This window comes from Myotis nattereri (genome assembly GCF_964212035.1).
Source record: "Myotis nattereri genome assembly, chromosome: X".
NCBI lineage: Eukaryota > Metazoa > Chordata > Mammalia > Chiroptera > Vespertilionidae > Myotis > Myotis nattereri.
This window is the reverse complement of record NC_138078.1, coordinates 2,942,862-2,970,519: the sequence shown is the minus strand read 5'-3', so window position 1 is coordinate 2,970,519 and position 27,658 is coordinate 2,942,862. Positions and strand designations below refer to the sequence as shown.

At 50.5% G+C, this 27,658-nt stretch overlaps 1 protein-coding gene across 1 annotated transcript in view; it reads right to left on the bottom strand.

The window, feature by feature from the left end:
• Nucleotides 1–27,658, bottom strand: part of WWC3 (WWC family member 3) — a gene marked incomplete at its 5' end in the record, with an annotated part of 110,653 nt that overhangs the window by 49,000 nt on the left and 33,995 nt on the right. The window contains 4 exons of the mRNA XM_081081124.1: nucleotides 8,771–8,850; nucleotides 10,327–10,403; nucleotides 20,172–20,375; nucleotides 23,920–24,029. Coding sequence (XP_080937250.1) covers nucleotides 8,771–8,850; nucleotides 10,327–10,403; nucleotides 20,172–20,375; nucleotides 23,920–24,029 — 471 coding nt within the window. The remainder of the gene's footprint in view (nucleotides 1–8,770; nucleotides 8,851–10,326; nucleotides 10,404–20,171; nucleotides 20,376–23,919; nucleotides 24,030–27,658) is intronic.

Below are 27,658 nucleotides of genomic sequence, written 5' to 3'. Positions count from 1 at the left end.
ACCTGAAGGCCACCCACACAGCCTGTCCGATGTCCTGAACGAAACTGGGGCTCCTGGTCTGCTCTTGAGAGCAATGCTGAGAGCAGGGGAGAAGGCGCAGCCTCAGAGGGTGACCCTAGCACCACCGAGAAGGCATTTCTGAGATGTTTATCATCACCCCCTCCCTCCCGCTGCCCTCAAGTTTCCATACTCGTTGTTCCATTTCAGATGTCAAGAGAACTGCGCTGGCAGCAGTAAAACCAAACGACTTCTTAAACCCACGTCTTGAAGAACAGGGCTGCCAGGCCTCTAAAGATATTCCATGTTAATACCACACATTACAACCCGAAAGAATGAGAAGTTTTGTTACAGTCCACCTTTTACATCACAGCGCTGGCAGGGGGCCTGCGCGAGCCTCAGAGAGCTTCCGGCAGCTTTCTATCAACAGCAGGTCCTGTGTGGAGCCAGACCTGTCCCCCGGCGCGAACAATGCGCCCTTTGTTCCCGCCCGTTGCTGTATGTTTTGCTGTTATCTGAGCGGTGCCGGCCTTTTCGCACGGGCTGTGCCTTATGTGCTATGTTAATGGGATATTGTTGGTCTAAGCCGCTCTAACTGCGAACAATCTTACCCTCTTCTGAAAGCACTAAATCCCCTCCGACAGAAAATGCTAATTCCAACATCTCATGCTGCCTCATTCTGGTACTGAGCGCTCAGAAGAGAGCAGGGACTCTGATTTAAGGGAACGTGGGTTTAGCTTCACTCCTATTACCCCACTAGGAAAGGAGTTCATCGGGCAATTAACAGGCTGGAAGAAAGAGGCCGCCTGCCTAAGAAAGCAACTCATGGAAACTGGTTATTTGGAACATTTCGTTTATAGCCCTTTTCTGTGGCTTGAATAGCAGTACCAAGGAATGGGGTTTCTTAAAACACAGTATGTAGCAGAGAAGGAAATGCTAGAGGGCAGTTAATAAGGTGAATGGCCATGTACCGAGACCTCCGCGAGATCCTCGCCCAGGCCCTCACCCTGGGGTCCCAGTGGCCAAGAATGAAGTGACTTATGGGACTGCTCAGGGGGCAGGAGCAGGGACATCAGCCGAGCCCTGCCCTGCGCTGGGAGCTGTCTGGGGCCTGAGCCGCAGCAGGGACCAAGGCTGCATCCTTGCCATCCTACAGCTTTTCGCCCTCATGCTGTGCGCTTGTAGATACGGAAGATTTCAGCGTCAGTTCCCGAAAATGGGTTTGCTGGGTCAAAGGGTAAGTGCATTGGTGGTATTTTTATTTTTATATTTTTATAGTATTTTAAAATATCATTTATTGATTTCAGAGAGGAAGGGAGAGGGAGAGAGAGATAGAAACATCAATGATGAGAGAGAATCATTGATTGGCTGCCTCCTGCACACCCCACACTGGGGATGTGCCCGCAACCCGGGCATGTGCCCTGACTGGGAATCAAACCCTGACCTCGTGGTTCATAGGTCCATGCTCAACCACTGAGCCATGCCGGCCCAGCGCATTGGTGCTATTTTTAGATATTGCCATTCCCCTCTCTAGGTGTCACACCATTTTGCATTCCCAACAGCAAGTAGGTGAGTGTTGGTCAGAGAGACAGACAACACCAAAACACATCGCTATGTCGGGCAGCGATCCGTGTTTTAAGAACAACAGAGCTGGGTTGGGAAAAGAATGGGGCAGGGAGGGTCCTTTTTAGATCCAGTGGGTAAGCCAGGGTCTGGGTGACATGTCGTTTGTCCAGACAACCAGGGAAGGGAGGGAACAGGCATGCGGAAATCTGGGGGGCGGGTTTCAGGCGCGGGGAGAGGCCAGCTCCAGCGCGGAGACCCAGCAGGGTGGCCGGGGATGGGCGCCGGGGAGTGAGGGTGAGACTGGAGGGAAATGAGGCCAGGAGAGGGGCCGGCATATGGAGGGTCTAGACTGGATTCTAAGGAAGAGGGAGGAAGCCACTGCGGGTCACCGGCAGAGGAGACGTTTAGAGAGAATCCCGGGGCTGGAGTGTGAGAACGGTGAGCCCTGGCAGGCTCAGCTGCAGGTCACGGCAGAAGCTGTGAGAATGAATGGGTGCCAGGCCTGGAAACAGCACCCCACGAAAGGCAGACAGCAAGAAGGCAGTCAGGACAGGGCCCCTCTCCCCCCGCCCCCAGCGTCCTGGGCCACCGTGCCAGCACGCAGGGACGTTGCAGGTGTCATGGCGGAAAAAGGCTTCAATGGGCCATGAGCGTGGGAAAGCCGGGGTGAAGCAATGCTAAGTGAGCTCCTGGCTGCAGGACAACTGGGAATCTAACACGAGGCGCATTCCAGATCTGCAGGAGATCTAGAATAACTAGAGGGAAATCTCCCCACGCCCGTTGGCACTCGGCACGCTCTTGCGCATCACCCATCTGGGAACTGAGCGCAGACTAGTCCCGCGCCCTGCCCTTGGCCCTGGGAGCTGGTACAGGCCCAGTGAGATCGCTCTTCCGGGCGAGCGCAGAGCCCAGCCGCGCTTTCACCGGAAAAGCCCGATTTCGCTGAAGACTTTTGTTAATCAAAGATGTCGCTGCTATTTTCTGAAGACGTTTATAGGGGACCACGAGAGAAATGCAAATGACAACTCCCCTGAGATATTATCTCTCACCTGCGAGGCTGGCACGAACGCAAAAGCCTGGCAGCACCTTCTGCTGGCAGAGCTGTGGGAACCGGAGCGCTCACCTATCAGTGCTGGGAATGCGAAATGGGGCGCCCCCTAGAGAGGGCAATGGCAATACCTAAAAATACCACTGGTGCATCTGCCCTTCGACCCAGCAAACCCAGTTTCGGGAACTTAGGCTGAAACCTTTTGTATCTGCGTGTGCACAGCATTAGGTGAAAAGCTGATGGGCAACACTATAAATGGATGTACCAGGCAGACAATGCCAGAACACACCAATCATCTTCACACAATAACAGACAGCCGCGCCCTGGCCGTTTGCTCAGTGGTTACAGTGTCAACCCCAGGGACCGGAGGGTCGCAGGTTCGATTCCCGGTCAAGGGCACATACCTCAGTTGCAGGTTCCCCAGCCCCAGTGGGAGAGCGTGCAGGAGGCAACCAAGCTATGTGTCTCTCTCACGTTGACTTTTTTTTCTCTCTCTCCCCCTCCTACCTCCCTTCTGCTCTCTCTAGATATCAATGGAAAAAATATCCTTGGGTGAGGATGAACAAAAAGAGAGACAGACAGACAGACAGACAGCTGGAGAGTATGCAGCTCCACATGGAAGTAACACCACCACCACCACCTACAAAACATACGTACCCTCCAAAAGGGGAAGAAAAAGAAATGGAACTTGAATCAGATGAAGCTCCTCATACCAATGACAGCAGTGTGCATATACAGCAGGAGCATGTTAAATGGCACATGCGCAGTCAAGCAGCAAAATCCACTGTCAGGGAAACGGGACTGGAAAAGCAAACAGCTTCTTCAACAAAGTTGTCAGAAGGAAAAGCCCAGGAGAGGCGGGTAGAGATTAAGACACACCAGCCAAACGCACTGTGTGTGCCTTGCCTGAACGTGGACCCCAATAAACCAGAGAAATGGGCAACCTCGCTGGAGAAGGGACAGTTTAAGAGGTTACTGTTCAGCGGGGCATAGGCATTAGAGCTATGTTTCCAAAGGAGTCCGTACGTTTAGGAGAGATAGTGATGGATCATATGATTCTAGGATTTGCTTCAATAAGGCACGAAGATTTGGGGGATGAGGCGGTGTGCGTCCAAACGAGGTGGGCTGTTGTGTGTTAGCCGCTGAAGTGGGCCGAGGGGTGCTCGAGGGGGTCCATTACACTGTTCTCTCTCCTTTTGTATACGTTTGACATTTTCCATCATTAAAAGTTTATATATATTACACACACACACACACACACACACACACGTACATATTCTATCATTAACCCAGAGACTGTGTTCATGGCCAGCTCCCATCTACAAAAATTAACAACATACACAGACTAAAAAAAAAAAAAAAAATACAAAAGGTTCTTTTTTCCTCACTTGGACCCCAGCGTAATGATGGATTTTCTCGCTAGCCAGGAAAGTTCACCAAGATAAACAAGCCTAGTTGAAAACGTTCCGAGCGGCCAAACTCCTGGTGAGGTGCTCTGGAAAAGAATACATGGATATTCTGGGAAGCAGGCGCAGCACAACCGTTTCTGGGAGGGAAAACCTAGGCTCCCTGCCTTAAATCGGGGCTGGCACTCCTCTCCGAGAAGCCCCACTGCGGCCAACAGCGCGTGGGTTCTCTGTGCTGGAGTTAACATCTGACGCTAGGGGTGTGCTCTTCACCTTCCCGATGCCGACCAAAGGCTTTCAGACTTTCTCAGTAAATAACCCCAAGCTGCATGCCTCCCCCCAAACATGCGCCACGTTCAGTACCAGAGAAATAACGAGACGCCTCAGTCTCGTGCTCAGCCCGTGTCACTCACAGGAAGGGATCGGATGACTGGTACTCGCTGAGAATGTTAAGCAAGGCATGCGCGCCCGTTTCCTCTCCTTCCTGCGAGTTTGTCCCAGAATAAACGCGTACAGCGACATCGTCACATCTGATCAAACACTGCCTTTCGGGGCTGCTCCATCCGCACAGCTGGGCTGGGTGTCCCAGGACCAAGGCCAGATCCAGAACGTTCCCCCTGCCCCTCCTTGGCCTCCACCAGGCTCTGGTGGGGAGTGAGGTCTGTCCCTTGGCGGGGCCTATTTACCAGGGCTGCTCCCAAACGTGGGATCCTGCCACGGAGAGGAGAAAGAAAAGGCAGACATTGGCCCTCTGCACAGCGCGCAGCACAGCGCACACTCACACTCCGAGCGGAGCGGAGCTGCCTGCAGGTGTAAAGTTACACTCCCCCTGCCGGCTCTGCTTCCTGTCCAAGGATCCCGTGAAACCAAGGCCGCCTTTTCCTAGATTTAAAGCGCCCGACTACAAGTGCTGAAGCGGCTTCCCAGCAAGGCCGAGGGGAGGGGCCTTCTTGGTCACCTAAGTCCTGGCACTTTTTATTTTCCAGAGCAGCGATTGTCAACCTTTGCCATCGCATGGCACAGAAACTGATTATGGAAATTCTACGGCACACCAAAAATACACTGAGTGGCCAGATTATGATGAGCACCCCATCAGTACTTCATTGACACTTCCAAAAATACTGAATATTGAAAATTCCCTAAGCAAATACTCTCAAGGTTTTATTATTATTATTTGCATAACTAATTCACTTCATTGTACTGATGGGGTGGTCATAATAATCTGGCCAATCAGTGTATATTATACCTTTTGTCGATCTGACAAGAAGAAACAGGTATCATTTTGATTCAGTCACACTGGGCGGCAATTGGCTGTGGTCATTTTTTATTTGACGACCTAAGGGGAAGAGGTCGGTGTCCCTGACTAATTGGTCAGGTGTTGCATGACTTAGGTCAGTGGTCCGCAAACTCATTAGTCAACAGAGCCAAATATCAACAGTACTTCTTCAAAATTGACTCGCCCAGGCCGAAAACCGACTTCTGCACATGGGCCGCGAAGTTTCAATCGCACTGTATGTACACCCGCATGTGGTATTTGTGGAAGAGCCACACTCAAGGGGCCAAAAAGCCGCATGTGGCTCGCGAGCCGCAGTTTGCCGACCATGGACTTAGGCATTCCTACGGCACACTGGCTGAAAATCAGTGTTCTAGAGCTTTCCGTCTTAAGCTGAGGTTGCAATATAAGCTTTGTCTTCAAATAAGGGAAATGGGCCAGAGTGATGGTGACCAGGCAAAGGCACAGGTGCCGGGCCTGGCAATAGGGCTGTGGAAGCCAGAGCCGGCAGGGAAAGGTGCCGGGCGGACTCCCTTCTGAAGCTCAGGGGTCCTGTGCCCCCTGAACCCTGGTCACCTCCACAGCCCGCACAATGCCTAGTGTGAGAAGTCGGTAGGATCTAGGGACCCTGTGAGGTGGTGAGTCTCCCTGGTAATGAGAGAAAGCAACAGTGTGGCCCAATGAAGGAGGAAAGCAGCCTCTAACTTAATAGGTCAGTCCTGGCAACTTCTGAGGTCCCGCCGAGTTAAATGATTTGCTCTGCTGATTTCTCTTTCATTTTTATCTTTTAATCCCCACCGGAGGGTATTTTTTTCATTGATGTTTGGAGAGAGAGGAGAAGGGAGGGAGGAGAGGGCGAGAGAGGGAGAAAAAAAACATCAATGTTAAGAGAGACACATCAACTCGTTGCCTCCCACATGTGCCTGGAGACAGGGGAGCAAACCTACAACCCAGGTATGTGCCCTTGACCAGGAATTGAACCCGCAACCCTTTGGTTCCCCCCCCCACCCCCCCACCCCCGGCGCTCTAACCGCTGAGAAACCGGCCAGGGCTCCGCTCATTTCTTATCCGGCGCCGCCCTCTTTTAAAAAAATCCTCATCTGAGGATAAGTTTTCCATTGATTTTTAGAGAGAGTGGAAGGGAAGGAAGAGGGAGAGGGAAGGAGAGAGAGAAACATTGTTGAGAGAGAGAAACATCGACTGGTTGCCTCTGGCACATACCCTGCCTGGGGCTGAGGATCAAACCTGCGACCGAGGTACTTGCCCTTGACTGGGAATCAAACCTGCGACCATTCGGTGCCCGGGCCGATGCTCTAACCAGTGAGCAACCATCCAGGCCTCGGCTTCTTTCTTACCCAGCCCATAGCAGAAGTGACCGGGAGGGCGTAGCCACCGCGCACAGAAGCACCGAGCCGGGGTCTGTGCTCTGCAGGCTGCCGGGATGTGCGGGGTCACATCACAGAGCACGCAGCTGTGTGCGGGGAACATGGCTGCGAATGCACGAAGTGAGCAACAAAGCCAGTGGCCGAGACTGAAAAAGCAGCTTGATTGGCTTAAGCAAAACTTTCTGAAAAGCTGCCGTGACAAGGGCTAATTAAAGGAAGCCCCACTGTGGGCCAAATCGCCAGAGAACGCTGCTGGGCAACGGTACGGAAAGCAAAAGGCTGGATGGAAGGATAGACTCCCGCTCACGCTAAGCAGGTACCAAAATTCACCGCCTGGCGGGGCCTGCAGCGGGCAGGGCCGGGTATGAGCGCCACAGAAAGCAAGCCCCTCTAGGCAGGACCCCAGCTCACCTTGCCAGTGTGTCTCCCCAGGTGCCTATAATCTGCCCTAATAAAGAAATGGGCCAATGAACCCACCACACCGTTTCCGGCTGCTTAAAAAAGGGGAGCTCAAGCTAGTGTTAACCCACGGGGTTGACATGCCGGCTCATCGCCCTTCACGTGAGGCGGAGAGTTACATCTGTCAAATGCTCACATTCACTAGCGCCTCCCTATAGAGAGCAATGCTGCAGTCACACGTGCCACCGTCGCTGCATCTGCCACCTCACTGAGAACAGTGCCAGCCACTTCCTGCCATCTGCTGAAGGCTGACTATGTGCTGGCACTGCCTCCTGGACAGCTCAGCCTGATGATCGTTGCTGTGGACTGAATGGTGTGTTCTCCCAACCCCCAGGGGACGGTATTTGGAGATGGGGGCTGTGGATGGTGATCAGACTGAGATGAGGTCATGAGAGTAGAGCCCCATGACGGGGTCAGTGTCCTCATAGGAAAAGGAAGACACACCAGAGACCAGAGCGCCCTCGGAACCCCCACCATGTGAAGACGCAGCAAGAAGCAGGTCCTCACCAGACACCGAATTTGCCCGTTCCACTGCTCTTGGACTTCCAGCCTCCAGAACTGTGCGAGGGAAATGTCTGCTGTGTAAGCCGCCCAGTCCGCGGTGTTTCGTGGCAGCAGCCAAGCTGGCTAAAACAATCCCCATTGACAGTGAGAACAGCAGGCACAGAAGGCAGAGAGCACATGCCTAAGTGCGGCAAGCGGAGCCAGGCTCTGAAGCGAGAGAGAATGACTCTTGACCAACAAGCATACCCTTTCTTAAGAAAACGAATTCTTCCAGACCAGCAATAGCCCCGTTTATAAGATAACTTTTGTTCATTCCGTGTGCTGACTCAATACGGCTCACAAATAAGAAATTCATCCCCAAACCCTTAGTAGGGATCAAGTTTTCATTGTAAAGGGGCCAACACGAGGAGGACCTATAGACCAGACTGTCCAATAGTATGGTCTGTGATGAGGGAAATATTCCATCAGCTGTGCTGTCCGAGGCCATGGCCACCAGCCCAGTGGTTCTCAACTGGGGGCACATGGGCCCTCCGGGGAACACTTGGCAAAGTCTGGAGACGTTTTTGGCTGCAACTAGTGGGTGGGAGGGCTGGCAGCACTTGGGGACCAATGCCAGGGACGCTGCTAAGCCCCCTCTGGTCCCCAGGACAGCCCCACCTCAGAGTTCTTTGGTCCGAAATGTCTCCGGCGCCGAGGTGGGAAAATCTGCACTCGCCGCATGTGACTGCTGAGCATTTCAGCTGTGGCTATTGGGGCTGGGGGATAAATTATTTTCTTTCAATTTCATGAATTTGATTTGAACTTTTCGAATTAAAAAAAATGAAGAGATCAGATCAAAACTGACAAAATTGGAATTCCAATTTAAACAGCCATGTGTGTCTTGGCGAGTACAGCAGCTATGGCGAATGTAGACAAATATCAAATAAAAGTCTGGTTTCCAAAGAGTTCCACTTAAAGGAACCAAGGGTCTTTAAGGCAGAGACTCCTATGCTCGGGGTCGGGAAATAATGATCGGAAACACAATCCTAGAAGCGGGCGCCCAGGAAGCTTTAGGACTCATGTCCAGGCACCAAGAGGTCAGCACAAAAGGAAACACGGGCTCCGCTCCCTTCCATCACCGCGGGCAACTCACTCTTGCAGGGTCTCCACCCCCTTCTCTTTGTACTGCAGCTCTTGCTTCATCTGCGCCAGCTCTCGCTTTAATCTGGAAAGCTAAAGACAAATAACAGTTTCTTCAAAAATTGCTGTGAAAAATGACTTCTACAGTTGTTCTCGCTGTCACTGAAATTCCTGCTTAGCTTGCCGTTCATGGGACCATCCACTCCAGTGGCTCTCAACCTTCCTCATGCCGCGACCCTTTCATACAGTTCCTCATGTTGTGGTGGCCCCCAATTTCATTGTTACAAACTGAACATAATTAAAGCATAGTGATTCATCACAAAAACAATATGTAATTATATATGTGTTTTCCGGTGGTCTTAGGTGACCCCTGTGAAAGGGTTGTTCGACCCCCAAAGGGGTCACAACCCACAAGCTGAGAACCGCTGATCTACTCTCTCCATGAACTGCCATTCACGCGCATAAAACAGTCACCCTTAGCCTGGCTGGGTGGCTCAGTGGTTGAGCATTGACCTATGAACCAGGAGGTCATGGTTCAATTCCCGGTCAGGGCACATGCCTGGTTGCAGGCTCAATCCTCAGTGTAGGTAAGGTGTACGGGAGGCAGCCAATCAATGTTTCTCTCTCATCATTGATGCTTCTATCTCTCTCCCTCTCCCTCTCTGAAATCAATAAAAATATTTTTTCATTAAAAAATAAAATAGCCCTAGCCTGTTTGATTCCGGTCAAGGGCACATACCTCAATTACAGGCTCCTCCCTGGCCTGGGCCCTGGTCAGAGCTCATGCAGGAGGCAGCCAATCGATGTGTTTCTCTCACATCGATATTTCTGTCTTTCCCTCTCTCTTCCACTGTCTCTAAAAATATCCTTGGGTGAGGATAAATAAAATAAAATCAAAATAAATAAAATAAAATAAAACAGCCGTGCTGGAAGACCTAACTGTCTTGCTTACATCCCAAAGTCCTAGCACTTCCGGTCCACGTGGAAGCGCAACTACTTTCTTTCTCAAGGGATTGATCTGTTCATGACAATTAGCAAACTGTGTAACACTTTGCCCATCTTCCCTTGTACTTGCTTCGCACAGAGCCACGGAGGAGGCCCTGCAGCTGCGAGCGCGGTCTCCTCCCATCGCCTGGTGCGTATTTAACAGATTCTGGGACCCGCTCCAGGTCTGCGTTAAAGCTGGCGGGGGGGGGGGGGGGGGGCTCACACGGTTAACCGACTCCCCAGGGGTATTTCTGAGGTGCACTAGAACCTGAGACACACCACAGCAGGGGGCTTCATTTCCAAGGGGTCTCCCATGTTTTGATGCAAATGCAACAAAACAGAGCCCTCCCCAGGCCAGCAAGACAAGGGGCTGAAGTGCTAAGAGGAGGGAACACAGGCTACGGTTTAAAATGAAATAGCTTCCCTCCTATTGGAAAAGAGTGGAGAGTACAAACAAATATAATAATAATCCGTGAAACGAAAATCATACTGAAACGTGGGCGTCAGACACACTGACCACCCGAAAATGAACCATGATAAGCAATGTCACGTAAAAGTACATACGGGCACCGTGTTACTCACCCTATCCCGACGACTGGCTATTTCTGCTTTAATTTGGTGTGGGTCGTACTTTGTGTTTGTTGAATATCCAGAGTAGGCTAAACAGAAGGAAAACATTGCATTTTATAAAGGATCCTTTAAAATAAATAAATGCACACAGACAGGAACTTCTGATTCTCCACATGAAATGGTTAAGTCTCAGCTTTACAAGTTGGTACTGGCTCCTGAAGGATCAACACTTCACAGCCTCGAATCTGGGTGTTTGATCTTTGCATGAGGCCTGCCTGCAGGACCCCCCATCAGAGACGAGACGCTGCAGGTAAAGCACGCCGTGCTGACTTCCGCTGCAAACTCCGCGGCTTAAACACCACGTGCGCGGGAGGAGGGAAAGGTATGATTATGGAAAATTGCTCTTACTGTGCAAACAGTACGCACACTAGGGATCACTTTTCCTTTCTTTTAAAATGCCCACACAGCCCGGCCGGCGTGGCTCAGTGGTTGAGCGCTGACCCATGAACCAGGAGGTCGAGGTTCGATCCCCGATCAGGGCCCAGGCCCAGGTTGCGGACTCGATCCCCAGTGTGGGGCGTGCAGGAGGCAGCCGATCCGTGATTCTCTCTCATCATGAATGTTTCTCTCTCTCCCTCTCCCTTCCTCTCTGAAGTCAATAAAAATATATATATTTTTAAAAATAAATAAATAAAATGCGCGCACACGGGAGTCTTGGGAAGGATACAGCCAAAAAGTCAACGGTGGTCCTTTTCAATACAAAAGACTTTAGTTTTATTTTCGTCACATCTACAGTCCCCAGATGAACAATTTTTGACGTAAGAGAGAAAACAGATACTAAAGGTCTAGGAAATGAGAAAGACGGCTTTCTAGCCTCGCGCCTGTGCCCGCAGGCGGCCTGCTGCACAGAACCGCAGAGGAGCGCCGCCCTGCATTCCAGCAGCTCGGCGCTGATGGCCGGCTGGTGAAAGCGCATCGCAGGGACATGGGTTCTTAAACTGGGCAGCTCTAACCTCCTGCCACCGACACGGCGTCACGCCGAGTAGCCATACCTGGGGGTGAGTGAGGCTCGCAGAGCCCGTCACCTGCGCGTGGGGAGCAGTCAGCCACCTGTGCGGGAGCTGTCAGCCCCTCTGCCCTTTCAGCAGCTGGAGCAGCTAGCGGCCCTGCGCATGGCTATTTCCTCATGCTTCCGTGTCCTTGCTCTGAGGCTTCTGAAGCCATCAGCTTGGGGGCTGCAGTGACTTGGTTTCTAGCCCTCCCTGAGCGTGGAGCGCTCTCCGTCTCCACCCCACACTGGCGGCATCAGCCTCTGGGTCATTCTCATTACCGCCACCTGCTCAGAAGGCCCATCTGCAGGCGGGTGACCCTTCTTTCACTCCTTCCATCCGGGGTCCGAGGGCTGTCATTGAGATCACTAGGTGCTAACGTCTAGAAACCAGTTCAAAACCATGTCCTGACTTTCTGTTGGAGGATGGGGCTCAAGGCCAAGTGGCTTCCACAGCAAGGTTATTTAGCCCCAACAGTATTCTCAAAGTTAACTGGAGCAGTTGATATCTCCTTTAAAAAAAACATACAGTTCTGTCCAGTCGGTGTGGCTCAGTGGTTGAGCGTCGACCTATGAACCAGGAGGTCACGGTTCGATTCTGAGTCAGGGCACATGCCTGGGTTGTGGGCTCGATCCCCAGTGTGGGGCGTGCAGGAGGCAGCTGATCCATGATTCTCTCTCCTCATTGATGTTTCTCTCTCTCCTTCTCCCTTCCTCTCTCTGAAGTCAATAAAATATATATTTAAAAAAAAAAAAGCCAGTTCTATGGCAAATCTCCTCTGTAAGCCCCCATCAGTGAGAATGTTGAACCACTGGAATCCACTGGAAATAAATGTCAGGAGGAGCTACGTGTTTGCCAACTTTATGTTCTTATATTTCCAATCGTAATCTCTCCAGACATGGAGCAAAATGTTTTTAAGATGGAATTCTTTCTCAGACGAAGAATGTCTATTTCCAAATCCTGCAACTTCTATCTCGTCTGACTCTGGTTTCACTGAAGATCGGTGATGAATCATTTCTATAAAATCTCCACATTCAACTTCTGGGACTTCAGTGTCTCAGACCTGAGCTGAAGGGGCTTCCACGTGGGACCCAGATAGCATGCGCATGGGCCAGGCTGTGCTGACTTCTCACTTCCACTGCGTCAACTTGTCACCTTCCGAGTGAGGGAGAACGTACCCACTGGGGGAGAAGTAAGGCCACCCCCCAAGTCTAGGGAAGCTAACCGCCATGTTCACCTCCGGGCCAATGATCTCAGATCACGGCCGCAAAACTTGCAGTGCGCACGGGAGGTGGAGCAGGTACAAGTGGACAAATACATGGCAACCTGCACCCTCTCCTTCCGAACTCGCAGCACCCTGACACTGCCCGGTGCCCACCTCTCCCCCAGGAGACCCAGGCGTAACCGGTCCTGGAAGCAGAGCCTGAGGAAACACGACATCCTGGAGCCACCAGTGCCACCAACAGGAAGCCACCCACCTGGAGGACTGCTTTGGAACAACGCGCTTCCCTACTGCGCAGGCCCATGGAAGTTCATCTTTTCTATGACTTACAGCTGAAACCACCCTGAATGACACACTAGGTTTTACTTATACTGATATCCTTCGTGTTACCTTTGCTACAGCCTCTAAAACAGTGGTTTTCAACCTTCTGGCCCTTTAAATACAGTTCCTCATGTTGTGACCCAACCATAAAATTATTTTCGTTGCTACTTCATAACTGTCATGTTGCTTCTGTTATGAATCGTCATGTAAATATCTGATCTGCAGGATGGTCTTAGGGCAACCCCTGTGAAAGGGTCGTTCGGCCGCCAAAGGGGTCGCGACCCACAGGTTGAGAACCGCTGCTCTAAAATTATAAAATTCCAGGACAGATGAGGGAAAGTCCACTCAGGTACCTAAGACGATGAGTACGTCTTATCTTCAAACGCTAAGGGGAGTTGTGAACACTGGCGTAGCTTTTAATAATATAATTCAATTTCTACAAATTCTCCGCTCCTTATGTCTGCCAGCAAGTCTAATGGAATCCATTTCTGGAGTCTAAGAAATAGCTCAGGACTCCAGACCCCATTTTTAACAGCATGCGCTGTACATCATTTAGAAAAAGAACTACCTTCCTCTGTTAAGACATGTCTGCAATCTCGGGGCTTACGATAAATACCAGACTTTCACCTCTGAAGCTTTCTTCTCTCTTGAAGAGCTGAGTGGGCAGAGCTATTAAACAGCTTAAGGAGTCCACTCAGGTCTACGCATTGTTTGGGATGATATAATCACACGGTTTTAGTTTAGCTGGACCACAACAATGTAAATTATTGTACCTTGCTATTATAGGGTGCCTTTCACACTTATTTCATCTATTCTCATAAAAATCTTTGTGAGCGATGATGATTATGCCCCCCACTTTAGAGATTAAAGACTGAGTTTGCAGGGACTTGATCTGCATTATGCCATTAAGTCACAGAGGCACTTGTGTCTGGAACTTGGGCTGCTACGGGTCAGCTGTCCAACATCCTTTAATCAGATTAGCTTTTCCAACGTAAGAAGGAATGGCCCCTCGGCTCCCCAAAGCCCATTGCCCACTAAGCGAACCAGACCTGTGTATTTAACACTCAAAATGCTGCAGACCGCAATACTGATGGTGGATTTCCACCCCCAGGGTAGTGACAGGGGGAACTGTGTGTCTGTCTGTCTGTTTGTCTGTCTCTCTCTCTCTCTTCCCCGCAGGCCTCCTCTGTGGTGTGAGAAGCGAAGGTCACACCCCAAGGGGATGAAATGCTTTAAAAGACCAGTAGCCCTTCTTCAAAGCCATTCCCTGGACAGACAGCTCCTCAAGACCAGGTGCGCCTCCAGGCTCAGACTGGAGGGGTTGCTCCGGGGAGCCGGGGGAGACTGGTGGAAAGGAGGCAGGCCCCGACAGACTCCGCGCTGACAGGTACTAATTACCAGAGCAGCGATAACCAGGCCAACAAAGGAGGGCACAACATTTTTTAAAAGGCACTGTAAGCACAGGATCAAAAAAAACTCCAGCCCACTCAAGACCCACAGAAGCAAGCAAGAAGCCACCAAATCGCAAGCAGGAATCCCGTCTAGAGCAGAGGGGGGGATTATCTCTCAGTAAACATGCGTGCTCTGCTACAACCTTCGAGACTGCCTCTTGCCAACTAATACCTGTGAAAAATGCTGCGCGATCCATTTTTCTCCTGCCTGCTCCGACATGCTCGCAGAAGGGAAAACAAAAGGCTAAATGGATGGACTTTGGCCCTTATCCTAATCTAGATAGTAGATGATGAGAAAGCCTTCAGCAGAGAACTAAAGGAAGATAGTCTTTGTGGGAGGGCCTTGGAGCTTCAGAAAGAATGTTGGCAGGACTGATGGCTGATAAGGTCAAGCTGCACCACCACCTAACTCAGGAATTCAGGGTGGATCAGCACTTTCCCAACAGAGATAAGCCGGCTCTTTCCCAGCCACCCAAAGAGACCTGGTGTAGACTTCTGGGAGCTCCTGGGAGCCAGGGTAACATAGGAAGCCATGTTTCTGCTGCTGAAAGAGTCCATCTAGACTAGTGGGTCTCAACTCTCAGAATCGCTTGGGAAGCTTTGTAAAAAATGTCTGGCCCCGCTCAACCCAAATCTGTACCCAGGCGGCAGCAGTTTTTACCAGCCTCTCAGGAGACTGTGCGCAGCCGAGCAGCATGGAGAACGACTGGTGTAGACCAGGGACTGCGACACTTTCTCTGCGAAGGGCCAGATAGTATTTTTGGCTTTGGGGGCCATACAGTCTCTGTCTCAACTCAACTCTCCCCTTGTAGCTGCTATAGACAATAGGTAAGTGAATGGATGTGGCTGCGTTCCAATAAAACTTTATTCACAAATACCCTGAGTGGACAGTGCTTAGCCTGTGGGCCATCCGTAATTTGTTGGCCTGTGGTTCAGACTATAATTTACCCCATGCAAGCATCCCCCCCCCAAAAAATAAAAGATGCTGCAAATGGTCAAAACTTCATCTCAACACATCCGGAGGCTAGAGCTTCTCGGGAAGGATGAACGAAAACGTTAACTCCAGAAAAAAAGTTTCTGAAATAACAAATGTGTTCAGCATTAAAAAGAGAAGGCAAATAGAAGGATATATCAGCATGAAGACAGTAGGAGAAAACTCTACAAAATGGAGTTGCAGAAAACGTACTGGGACTGGGTACTGAACGGCTAGCTCACCAGTTCACACAAATCAAGTCGGGTTCTTTTAACCTTATGCTCAAATCTGTGTCCCAGCAAAGTGCCTAAGTCTGCTTTGGTCAGCGACAAAAATGACCTAGATTTTCTTAGGTACCAGATGGTACAATATTAACACCAGATCTTTTCTCTCCAACGAATGGGGTTTTGCTCTGGTGATTCCCATAACTCAGGGAAATCCTGCCCTCCTCTATCCCCTTCTGCTCCAATACTAGAAATGGCTATTCTAGTTCATGCTTCCGTCCCCCATCATGGCCTCATTTCCCCCTATAATCAGCCATTAGGGATAAATCAGGTCCCCACCATTTAGTGTATGCCAACACCAGGTGCCACATAAATATCTTTGAAAACTAAATGAACAGTTTAGCAATCCTACCGTGGGCCATGAGAAAGTCAAAAAGCAGAAAGCGCTCTGCTTCCACTTGCCCCATTTAGTGTTGCAAAACAGCCCGATGACTTGTCAGCTTACAGCCGGTCTGTATTTGCAGGTCACCTGGACAATGGCAGGGCAAGGGGTTCCAAAAGCCCCGCCGGCTCTTGTGAGCTGCCTCTGCCATGACTAGGAAAGGGCACAGAGCACTGAAGGCTACATGCACAACCGGATGTGGGTTCAAATCCAAGTTCTACCACTGACTGGGCATGTAACCTTGAAAAAGGAATTCGGCCTCTCCAACATTCAGTTCCTCGTGTGTCCAGTGGAGATAACACCACGTGCTTCACAATGTTGCTATCATAACCATGCCCAGAAACTCTAGTTCGCTAAATATTGCTTCTCTTAGCTTCAAGTTACCAACAATGAGGGAATCATGGGAAACGAGCCCAAGTGTTATTCTGTTCCTAGGACCAGGGCAAGGGTGCGCCTCCCCGCTTTAACTGACTAGCATGAGGGCAAGTTGAGCTGTGAGGCCTGTGCGGCCGATTGCAGCCCAGGGATGCTACGGATCCTACCACCAGCAGCTCCCGACATGGGCCCAGACCTATAGGTGACACCTGTTAGATGATGACGATTCAAGCCAATATAGGACCACTGTCTTGAACTTGATCCCGTGGCCAAAAGGAATTCATTTGAGTCACATCTAAGAGTTTTTCTCATTGTAGCTGGCAGTTCAGATTAAACGGCAAATAGAAAGAGCTTGGGTCAAAGCCCCAGGGACCGCGGCAGCCTGATGAACCGCTTGGACTCCTTCTAGACTCCATCTGCGGTCTTTGACACAGGACCCAGCAAGACCCGCTGGCCTCCCCAGCCCGTCATGAAGACAGGCCCGATCTGGTCTCCAGGGCAGCCCACACGCACAGATGCGGAGGTGGCGCCTAGGCAGGGGCTTGTGGTGGTCGGGAAATGGAGTCTGAGGAGCACGTTAGAATTTCAAGTCGACACCACAGTCGCCTGTTCCCTCTGCTGAAGGTTTCTTCAGACGCCACTTGGAAGACAGCATCATCAGCGCTCCTTTTCTCCTGGGCATCCATCAGATTCCATGGAGCTCGGGGAGGGATGGAACCCAGAATGATTCCCTACTGGCCCCAGTGTGAAGGGAGTGACAAGCCTGGAAATCGAAAACTGGCCGCTGAGGGATGTCCCAGCTCCACAGGACCACAGGTTCTGAACCAGGCCCCACATTCTCTCAGTGGCCGCGAGGCTGGGTGCGTTCCTCCCTCGCTCCCTCAGCTGGCTGTGCAACCCGCGGGCTGCAGTAGGTCCTCCTATATTTTCACTGGTGAGGGCTCCAGTCCGGAGTCCCCAGGCTCACTGGCTGCACTGGCACAGGAGCCAATAGGTGAGACACACCTTCTTCCCTAGGCAAGTTTTCCTTTCAATCACTGGCAAACTTCCCTCCAAGTTGTTCTGCTACCTCCTTCTCTCCCGTAGCATTCTGGGAAACACTGATTGGAGAGCCTCTTTGGAGACCTAACCAAAAGGGACCATGGAACAGATAAGGTGCTACTGGGAGGAAACTCTATGGGGTGGAATCATATGAAGGGACCAATATTCAGCCCTTCTGAAGCTACAGAAATGACAATTTTCTATGGTTCAACCGAGCTTCTACCAAGTAACTTCCTGAAAGGTTGAGAGTCGCTAACGCGATGTTCTCAGAAACAGTGAAAGGCCAGCACTTCTACTAGATGTGACTTCGAGGCACCAAGGCCATGGCCTGCCAATCCTATGAGATCAGTTCAAGGGGACCATATGCTGGGCCATCAAAGTCATCTTACTAGATTTCAGCAAACTGAAATCTTACATAGTGTCGTCTCTGACCGCAATGGAATTAAATTAGAAATCAACAACGTGACATCTTTAAAAAGCCCCAGCAACTTACTTTCACAGAACCCCGGGGTCAAAAAACTAAATCACAAAGGAAATGAGAAAATATCCTGAACTGACTGAAGAGGAAAACCCCACACTTTGAGGGATGCAGGTAAAGTGATACTTAGAGGAGAATTTCTACCTTTAGAGGCTATGTGAGAAAATAAGGAAGGTCTGAAATCAATGATCTAAGTTTTCACTTTAGGAAGCTAGAAAAGGAAGAATACATTAAAGCCAAACTAAGTAGAAGGAAGAAAATAATAAAGAAAAGAAAGCAATAAAATAGAAAATAGACAAGAAATGGGGGGGGGGGTGGAGGAATGTAAGCCAAAAGCCAGTTCATCGCAAAGATAAATACAGTCGATAAAAGGGTAGCTACACTGACTAAGAAAAAAAGAAGGCACTAATGATAAATGTCAGGAATGAAAGAGAGGACCCCACCACAGGGCCTCCAGGAATTAGAAGAATTATAAGGGAGCTCTGCGAAAACTTGACAAACTTGACTAATTCCCTGGGGGCTGATTCCAGTTCCTTACCTGTTTTTTATACTTTTATCAGAACAAGCCACACACATTGTCTCTGGCTGCTTTTGCAGTGAAACAACAGGGCTGAGTAGCTGCCGCTGAGACCATGTGGCCCACAAAGCTGAAAATATTTACTCTCTGACCCCTTCAGAGAAAAGTTTACTCACGGTCAGATTAGATAAATAGACAAATTCCTTGAAGCACACAAATACTGGAACTGATTCCAGAAGAAATAGAAAATCTGAACAGACCTATATCTACTAAAGGTACCAATTCTGTACTTAACAACATTCTCACAGAGAATTCCAGGCCCCAGTGGCTTTTCTGGAGAATTCTATCACATGGCTAAGGAAGCACTAATGCCAACCCCACACAAACTCTTTCTGAAGAGCGAGGCGGAGGGAACACTTCCCAATTCATTCTGTGCGGACAGTGTTATCCTGATACCAGAATCAGAGGAAGACATTACAAGAAAAGGAAAACTATGGAGATTTTTAAAGTAAAACCCAGCCTCTGAAGCTGGCATGAAGGTGACTCACTGCATTCTGATGGGCAGTTAAACAAAATACAAAAACCACCTAGGACACACCAGTATCTGAAGAATGAGAGAAAACAACCTGGAAAAAACATGCCATTAGACCTGCGGCCCTGCATTCTCGCAAGGCACGCGGTAGGAGACCACGTTAGATTCCTGTTCCGGGTGGGGGAGAAGCCCCACCTCGCTCTTCCTCATGCGGCTTACTCACCCTCCACAGCAGCTGCCATAGAAAGGCCTAGGGCCCCTTAGCCCTAAGTCCGTTCTGGATAAAAGCTTTGACCATGTCCTCATGTTCAGAGCTGGGCCACCAGAGCCGAATGCCTGGCACTCTGGCCAGCATGTCACAGGTAGGTCTTTCCACGTGTCAACCAGACTCATGTTTTCAGGAAGTGAAAGCTGCTGGGACCGACTCTAACATTCTCCCCAAGCTCACTGGCACCCAGGACAGTCACGGCCGTGCGCGCCTGCGGTGGCTGCGAAATGTGGCAGCTCTGCCGGGAAGGGTCTGACTGGGTCGGCACCACAATGCCTTGCCTTCCGAGGCGGGACCTGGTTCCTCCAGTGCCCGAGGATCTGCTGAGCACCCGTGACACGGGGCCTCCTCCGCAGCCTCCCAAACGGAGAGGGTTTCCCTCCAAGGACATCAGTGTGTGACCATCTAGCTCGAGGGGGAGAGAGAGTTCCCCGATTCCCTGGGTTATACGGTGTTCCTCCACCTTCGGGGGCGGCCCACGAAAGGACCCTACACAGAGACAGGTACTCGACATGTGGGAAGGTGCCTGATCTTTCCATCCAGGATCCACAGAACCAGGTGTGGCTTTCCCGAGGCTCAGCGACACAGCGCTAACTGCCCAGGTCTCCGTGAAGGCCTTTCCCACGCCGACAAACACAAGGTTGCTTCGTGTCACTCCCTGAAATTGGCTTATTCCCCTCTTCCCCGCCTGAATGTAAGCGCCGCGAGGGCAGGGACCTTTCCTCTGTTAGGCGCCACTGTATGCAGTGCCTGGGCACAAGGGAGGCACTTGGTAAGTGTTTGCTACAGGAGAGGCTAGCGGATGACCACCTGATCCCAGGGCAGCACACCGATGACCTAACAGACACGAATAGGAAATTCATGAAGCTGTCTTGCCCGAGTAAAGTTTGGTGTCTGCAGAGAACCCAGCAGAGAAATGGCTTTTAAAGTCACATGTGTTAAGCGGACGCGTCAGTGAACTCACAGCTGGCGTACGAGCGGCTGTCGTCCTCACACATTTTGTGCAGATGCTGGAACTCCTCCTGTGCCAGCTCGAACCGCTGCTGCTTAATCTGGTAGATTTCTTTCTTGGCATTGAGAGCCTCCTGGGCTACCACTAAGTATTCCTTCAGCATCCGTTCCTGCTCTCGCCTCCACTGCTCTCTGGGGTCCTCGATCTGGGTGAGCTCTGAAATGAAAAGCATAAGACGTGAGTGAAATAAAACAGACACACACACACAAAGAATGGAAGGGACTTCAAAGTCAGATCTTTAGGTTGACCAAGAGTCAGGCAGCTATGGCACTAGTGAGTATGAAAATGAATGACCAGGCCCTATCACGTTTGGCTCAATGGATAGAGCATCGGCCTGCAGACTGAAGGGTCCTGAATTCGATTCCAGTCAAGGGCACATGCCCGGGTTGCGGGCTTGATCCCCAGTAGGGGGCGTGCAGGAGGCAGCTGATTAATAATTCTCTCTCATCATTGATGTTTCAATCTCTCTCTCCCTCTCCCTTCCTCTCTCTGAAATCAATAAAAATATATTTAAAAAAAGAAAGAAAATGAATGACCAAAACACATGCTATGAAATCTACATAACAAACCTTCCTAAAGTGTGGAACATCTTCTATTTTTATTTTTTTAATATATATTTTTAATTGATTTCAGAGAGGTAGGGAGAGGGAGAGATAGAAACATCAATGAGAGAGAATCATGGATCGGCTGCCTCCTGCATGCCCCCTACTGGGGGTCAAGCCTGCAACCCGGGCATGTGCTCTGACCGGGAATCGAACCCTGACTTCCTAGTTCATGAGTCGATGCTCAATCAGTAAGCCACGCCGGGTAGGCGAACACCTTCTATTTTTATATGCACAATTAAAATGAGGAGAAAACTATACAGATATGAAATTATTCACTGGACAGGGGAAGACAATACCAGACAATTTTTCACACTGTAAAGAAATGTTGGCAGAGATGAACCAAAAGAGCTCATGGAGGTCAAGCTCACAGATTTCCAGCCCTCCGCTCACCAACCTCTTGACTAGGGTGCCTCGGCCCTGCTGCCCTCTGACCTGGCCTGCTCCCCTCCCCCTCCTGCACCAGACCTTGCAGCCCTGCATTCCCCATGGACTTGCTGTCTCCTCCCGCCCTTCAACTCCCCATTTCCCACTCTGCTTTCTCTCCCTGCAGCCGACTGATGTTTCTCTCTCATCACTGATGTTTCTACCTCTCCTTCTCCCTTCCTCTCTGAAATCAATAAAAATAAATACATTAAAAAAAAAAGAGTTGGGTTCTCAGAAGCAAGTTTTCTGAATGGAGTCTTTGGCCCCTTATGTACAAATTATTACAACAACAATAACCTTTCTTGTTCCTGGGGGAAAAGGTGGGTTCTCTGAAGGCCCCAGGGGGAAGAGGTGGGTGCCCCAGGCGCTGGCTCCTCCCAGTTGTGCTCAAGGAGGCATTAAGAAAGTCCTAATGTCTAGAGTGTCCTGTAGAGTCCTGGAGGGTGGAGACTGGGTCTCACTTTTCCCGTCCCCGGGGCCTGAAGAGTGGCCGGCACAGAGACGCGCTCTCTAACACCTGCTGTGACTCAGCACGCAGACAAGCAGACTAGCCGCGCGGAGGAATGAGCAGGCTGAGTTTACAAGAGACGAGCCAGAACAGGTCCCGGCCTCAGCGGCAGGCAGGCAGGCTTTCCAGAAAGATTGTGTAAGGCAGATGCCTATGCTGTTCAGTCATACCGCCTGGCCCCAGGAGGCCAGGGCCTGCGGGTGAGGCCTGGTGTGCGCAGGCCCAGAGGCCAGAGGCCTGGCCAAGCGGCCCTCGCGTCTGGGAGTGGCCTCCCCCTGTGGGAACTGCCCTCCCCTGTGGGAGGGGCTCTCCCCTGTGGGAACTGCCCTCACCTGTGGGAACTGCCCTCCCCTGTGGGAGTGGCTCTCCCCTGTGGGAACTGCCTCCCCTGTGGGAGCGGCCCTCACCTGTGGGAGCTCCCAGCAGCACCTGGAAAAGCAAGCTCAGACACCCCAAACACACACAGACTCGAGGTACCAGGTCAGCCAAGGTGATGGATCCACCTAGAAGCCCTCTTGCCACCCAGATACCTGCCTGGGAGGCCGGGCCGGGCCTCTCCCGGGTGCCCAATCTTTGGGTAAGAGCCACACCAGAGCAAGGCCGAGCGCCACGTCTCAGAAACGCCACTGCCCCAGGACTGACACGGGAAGCCTGGCCGGTCAGATTTTTTCTTTTAGCTCAAATTTTTTATTATCTGATTCGATGAACATAAAATTAAATTTCAATAAATAGAATTAGAACAAACATAAAAGGGAAAGAGAAAATAACGATTTAAAAAAACTGCTGCATATTGAAAAGGTACATTTCAGATTAATGCAATTTCTGGAACTCATTTTCTTCCACTGTAATTGAAGGGCTTCAGGTGAGTTAGGAATTCTCAGGTTAGGCCGTTTCTATGCACACTCTGAGCAAACAGCACGCATGGGAGTACTTTGAAGCGTTTGAGGTGCTAAGTGAGTTTGTTGTTTTCTTGTTTAACCATCTAACCCGGAGTGGCCTGACAACAATGCTACCCTCCGTGAATGATGTGTATCCAACTGCTTCTGGGTTTTATTTCTTATTTTTTGGTTACAGTTGACATTCAGATGAAATATCTGGGTCGGGGGACCACTCTGAACTACATGGCTGCCAATCGGGTTTGCCATTCAGGAAGTGAGTGGGCAAGGAATCAATCCTAAAGGCGCCGCCGTGGGCCAATCACACTAAGGGACAAGCGGAGCCAGGGGACCAGAGTGAGGAAAGAGCCCGAGTCTCCTGTGGTGGCGTGGTGCACCCCCGGGCGCTCCCAGACTGCCCCGCAGCCAACAACCAGAGGACAGAAACACAGGAAAGGGAAGTCATGTCCCTCGGCAATAAAAATGACAATGACAGAAACACTAGAATGAGAAAGTGTGGACCTAAGAGGGAACTGGGTCCCCAGATGACTCCCCACTGAGGAAGGCTGATGAAGAGGCAGAGGGGGTGGAAAAGGTCTCGAATGAAATGGGCCCGTGAAGCAGGGTGTGCTGCCCTTGGCACTCCTGACATTTGGGGTCGGCCCATTCTCTTGTGGGGCCGTTCTGTGCACCGTAGGAGGTTTGGCAGTGCGCCGGCCTCTGCCCACCTGTGTTATGCGTGACAATCCAGTATTACCAGGTAATGACCAAGTGTCCCTGGGGGGGCAACATCAGCCCCGGTGAGAACCACTGCTCTGAACAGTCCTATAAAGAAGGCTGATGGTCAAGGCCCACCATTTTAGCCATAGTCTTTATGCAGAGACCAAAAAGGGTTGGTGTATTCAAATTAAACATACAAGCCAAAATGAAGTTAAGGTAACCAGGTGGGCAGTTAATTGTACTAATAACATGTAAGCTGTAAGCTCCACTTTACAATAACCAACCTTCTCATTGTGAGAAATAGTCTAGTTCCAAACTGCCTGGGAAATGTGTGCCTTAGAGTAGATATTAAAACCCTCCATTGGACGTACGCACGCAGTCCCGAGCAGCATACAGGCATGGTAGCTACATAACTGCTTCACTTTTTTAAGAAAACTTCAGATTCCATGGATCAAACCCAGTTGAATGTTGCACTGGACAGTAAAGATCATTTTGCTCTACAAAAAGGGTTTAGCATCCTTGAGGAAACTCCTTCACACATAATGCCTCAAACGTGGCGCTCTACTTACTGTTTATGTGGTCCATGTAATAAATTCCAATTTGCTTATCATATACCGTTTCCCATCCTAAAGGAAGCTCATCCCCAACACAATCGGCAAAGGTCAAGGGCTTTGTTATCCTGCAAGACAAAAATGAGAAAAGCACATTTCAGAAGCAGGTCAATTCTGTGTGAGTTGGCGGAATCAACTCCAGAATCAGGTTTTAATGCGTAATTATATATTATCTAATTGACTGGTTTTTGCCCCAACTTTGGGTTGGAAAATTAAATCACCGGCTTTGCCTAAGCAATAATCAGTCACAACATCAGTACACTCATGGTTAAAAGCATTATTATCTCAAAGTGCAACTTTAAGTACCAGGGAAACAGATATTGAAAGTTACAGAACAGGTAAGACAAGCATCTTCTCCCAGGCAGCGTGTTTAATGAGGTGATGACAGCGGAATGCGGCTCGGCTCGTCCACAGCAGGACGGCAGCTCCGCTTTGTTCTCGTTCCCTGTGAACTGCTCTCCCCCCCCCACCCCCCCCCCCCGGCCCCAGCTGTCCATCCATTTCAGCTTCCATCTACCCCAAATGGACTCTTTCTATGACCAGTGGCCCTAAGCTAAGGAGTTAAATATTAACTACTGACCAAATGCAAAAATCTAAACGGGCAGTGTAACAATTGGAGGAGATGCCTACTGAATACTGCCCGGGCGCCCCATACAGTAGGAGTCAAGGTTGCGAAGGGTCCTTTGCGTTTTCCGAGGAAAACAACAAGAGCACATTGTCTGCAGGCCTCCCGCCTTGAAGTGACGCTGATTAAAAACCAGGGTTTGACACAGATAGATGAAGGCAGGCATTCCAGATGGGCTTCGCTATAAGAACTGCCCCCCGTCCCACACCCCGCGATCACACTGATTGACAAGACAGCTCTTGTAGAAAACGGGCCACACCTATATTGTCTGAGTCGGGGCAGCTCTACGCGGTAGTTGGTATAAGCGCACACTGGCTGGCACGCATGGGGAGCCGATAACCTCAATTTCACTCAGATCCTCCCACGTGCTCCGCTCAAGTCCCTGGCCCGAGAGTGGCGGCCAAAGCCCGCAAGAGCCGTAAGCTTTGACCATGTTATTCCCCCAAACTGGTTCGACGATGAGGCTTCATCTCTCCCAGTCACGCTCAGAAATTGCTGAACACCATCGGAACGGCCCTGATCGGAATGTCTTCGTTTTAAACATGTGGTTTCAAGAAAATAGGGTCAATATCGACAGAAATATACAGAAGTTACGATGTGCCACGGACATCCTCCCAAATACGATGCACTCAAGACTCCATTGCAAGAGTGCGTTGCGTGCGGGCCCCATCCACAACACGACGTCTATAGCACGACTCCTTTACGGGTCGGGTCGGCAATGGTGTCAGAGACCTGGTTCCAAGTCAAGCAGGTAACAGCAGGGGTCTGTGTGTGATTCGAGTCCTGAATGGGACCAAACTGCACCCCAAACAAGGCTACTTTAAGATACATTGAGCTCTGAGCACCTCTCTGCTATGCTAGATTCACATAGCAGCCTAGAGAACGATGCCCAAGCGCAGGTGAATTCTAAGCACGTTTACATACGGGATCTCACGTTTGCATACAGGAGCTCCTCCATCAACAAGCAGGTGGGAGGCCTGACCTCACAGCACCGCTGAGCCCAGGTCACTCGCTTTACAGCTCAGAATTGTTATAAAACTATTATAAGTTCATATTTCCCCATTTCCTGTCCAATAACCAACGCGGGTAAATATAATAACACTTCTATCCTCCTTGCTTCAAAAACAAACAGATCCCTCCACCATTTTGGTGAATTTTATCCTGGCTTGCTATCCAACCCACATCTCTGATTCCACTTCCCTTCTAAGCCAAGCGCGGAGCCGACATGAGCACCCACAGAATCGGTCCCTCAGAGCGAGCCATCGGCCTCTGCACCCACAGAAAAACCACCAAGTCCCTGCTGCGGGTCTCCTCAGTCCTCAGGGCCCACATGTGGGCCCGTTCACCCTCTCCTGACGGCAGTGTGGGGGTGCCTGGCTCTCCAGGCAGAAGTGGGGAGCTAGAAGGCGAGGGGCCCACGCAGCACAGGGGGCAGCCGACTGCAGGGAGGAGCGCAGAGCCCGCTCCGGGGATGCAGCCACCACGCTGTGCAGGACACGCGCCCGCAGCAGCACCCACGGCAGCCAGCCGCTAAGAGGGCTCCCCATGGGTCGTGCCTCCTGGTGTCCATGTCCTTGTGGTCCCCTCCCTCGCTGGCCAGAGCTGACTTGTGCAACCAACAGGATACTGTGGAAAGGACAGTGTGTGGCCTCCGGGCGCACATGGGGAAGAAGCGAGGCCTCCTGCCGACAGCCAGCGCCCACAGCCAGAGGAGTGAACCACCTTGGAAGTGGACCCAGCAGTCCGCTACGGGGATAGTACAATTTCACTAAGCACTGTCCTCCTCCCGACAGCGGCGTCCCTTTCTCATTCGCATTAGTATACATATTCATGAGAGCTGCTGTGCAAGTCAGTTCGGTGATTTCTTAAACAGTTAAACAAAGAGTTTCCATATGGCCCTGCGATTCCATGCCTAGTGTATACCCAAGGGAAACAGAAGCACGTCCGCACAAAAGCATGTCTGTACCAGCATTACTCACCGCAGCCATAAGGTGAAAGCAACTAAGGCCATCCGCGGATGAATGGATACGTAAACCATGGCCTGTCTACACAGTGGAATATTATTTAGCCATGGCAAGAATGAAGTGCTGACACAATCAAGTGCGGACGGACCTTGAAGTCACCGTGCTGAGTTAAAGAAGCCATGTGCTGTGTGGTTCCATCTATGAGAAATGTCTGAAATATGCAAATCCAGAGTCAGAGAGGAAACCAGTGGTTGCCAGGGGCTGGGCACAGAAGGATGGGAGTGAGTACTGGTGGGAATGGGCTTTCTTTGGGGGTGATAAAAAAGTACTGCAGCCTTAACTGGTTTGGCTCAGTGGATAGAGCATCGGCCTACGGACTGAAGGGTCCCAGGTTTGATTCCAGTCAAGGGCATGTACCTTGGTTGCGGGCACATCCCTAGTAGGGGGTGTGCAGGAGGCAGCTGATGGATGTTTCTCTCTCATCGATGTTTCTAACTCTCTATCCCTCTCCCTTCCTCTCTGTAAAAAATCAATAAAATATATATTTTTAAAAAGTTCTGCAACTCAATAGTGGTGATGGTGGCACAGCTTTGTGAATATACCGAAAACAAATAAACTGTATGCTTTAAATGGTGAATTTTATGGTATATGCAAATTCTATCAATTTGTAAAACCCCGAGTAAAGGAGCATCTGTGTATAAAGCCTGTAATCTGTATTTATCATTACTTCTTTCAAAAGGTTCCCAGAAGTAAATCTACAGGGTCCCCGGATGTGAAGCTCCCTTCTCCAAATCTTAAATTTAATGTAAAGGATCCAGACAGAGAAGTGCAGAGGCAAGGAGGTCAAGTCTCCTATAGTCCGGAAGCCCCGGACTCCAACTTTCGCTTATTTTCTCTCTTCTGTTTCCTGCATATGTCCCCAGCTGACGTCATACTACATACACTCTCATACACCGGTTTCCTTCATTTGTGTATTTCTCCGGGTCCTTGAACACTTTCTATCATGTTGGAATCTTCCATTATGTGCAGCAAACCGTCATTCATTTACCAGGCACCTCAGGTCACCTATGAAAGCAGCCTCCTGTTTTCTGCTCTATGGTAAAGAGTG